The sequence below is a fragment of the Atta colombica genome, unplaced genomic scaffold (genome assembly GCF_001594045.1).
Source record: "Atta colombica isolate Treedump-2 unplaced genomic scaffold, Acol1.0 scaffold38, whole genome shotgun sequence".
In the NCBI taxonomy this organism is placed as follows: Eukaryota; Metazoa; Arthropoda; class Insecta; order Hymenoptera; family Formicidae; genus Atta; species Atta colombica.
In genome coordinates this window covers 2,067,569-2,068,523 of record NW_017259490.1, presented here as the reverse complement: position 1 = coordinate 2,068,523, position 955 = coordinate 2,067,569, and the positions used below count along the sequence as shown (strand labels likewise).

At 55.1% G+C, this 955-nt stretch overlaps 2 protein-coding genes across 2 annotated transcripts in view; both read left to right on the top strand.

The window, feature by feature from the left end:
- The window catches only part of LOC108690992 (protein bric-a-brac 1-like), a 57,088-nt gene that overhangs the window by 29,289 nt on the left and 26,844 nt on the right, over positions 1–955 (top strand). The gene's annotated exons all lie outside the window — the stretch shown is intronic.
- On the top strand, positions 323–940 carry LOC108690993 (zinc finger protein 628-like). Its single transcript, XM_018198579.1, has one exon. The coding sequence runs from the start codon at positions 323–325 to the stop codon at positions 938–940; it is 618 nt and encodes a 205-aa protein (XP_018054068.1).

Genomic DNA, 955 nt, shown 5'->3' with positions numbered 1-955 from the left:
CACACACACACACACACACACACACACACACACACACACACACACACACACACACACACACACACACACACGCACACAGATTAATGTACTGTCAGATTTACGGGACTAGGTCAAAAAAAATAGAAAAAAAGAAAATAGTTTAGTAACCCGAAGTAGATTAAAGTAAAGAAACAAAGAAAAAGAAACAAGAGAATGAGAGAGAGGAGAGAGAGAGAGAGAGAGAGAGAGAGAGAGAGAGAGAGAGAAAATTCAGAGAGAAAAAGAGGCGGAGATGAGTCTTTCCCGCGGGGATATAGAACGCCGGAGGGAAGACAAGAAGTTGATGTTCTTGTTTGTTTGGTTGCAGGAGTTGATGGGTGTGGATGAGCGGGTGTTTGCGTGCATGTACTGCGGTGCCTCGTTCCTCCACCAGAGCAAGCTGACGCGGCACATCCTCTCGCACAGCCTCGAGTCGCTCAAGTACCGCGAGCAAGCGGCCCACCTGCAGCTGCAGGCTCAGCTGGGCCTCGAACCCGGCATGCACCTGCCGCCGGAGGCCCACTACCCCGCTGCGGGTACGATTGAGCCGATGGACTTCGAACTCGCGGCCCACTCGGACCCGACCTCCGGCGTCGTCCTCTGCAAGTTCTGCGGCAAGTCTTTCCCGGACGTCGGCTCGTTGATTGCCCACCTACCGGCGCATACCGGCGACCGGCCGTTCAAGTGCGAGTTCTGCGGTAAAGCATTCAAGCTGCGCCACCATATGAAGGACCACTGTCGTGTGCATACCGGCGAACGGCCATTCCGGTGTACGCTGTGCGGCAAGACCTTTTCGAGGTCGACGATACTCAAGGCCCACGAAAAGACACATTATCCGAAATATGTGCGCAAGTTCCTGTCCCCGAGCCCAGTGGACCCCTCCGAGGAAGAGGCCCCACCGCCGCCACCGCCGCATCATTGAGTTCGCCTTAGCCTC

What these genes read in the sequence shown, in the direction of transcription:
- LOC108690993 (XM_018198579.1), top strand. Translation starts at nt 323, where the DNA reads ATGTTCTTGTTTGTTTGGTTGCAGGAGTTGATGGGTGTGGATGAGCGG.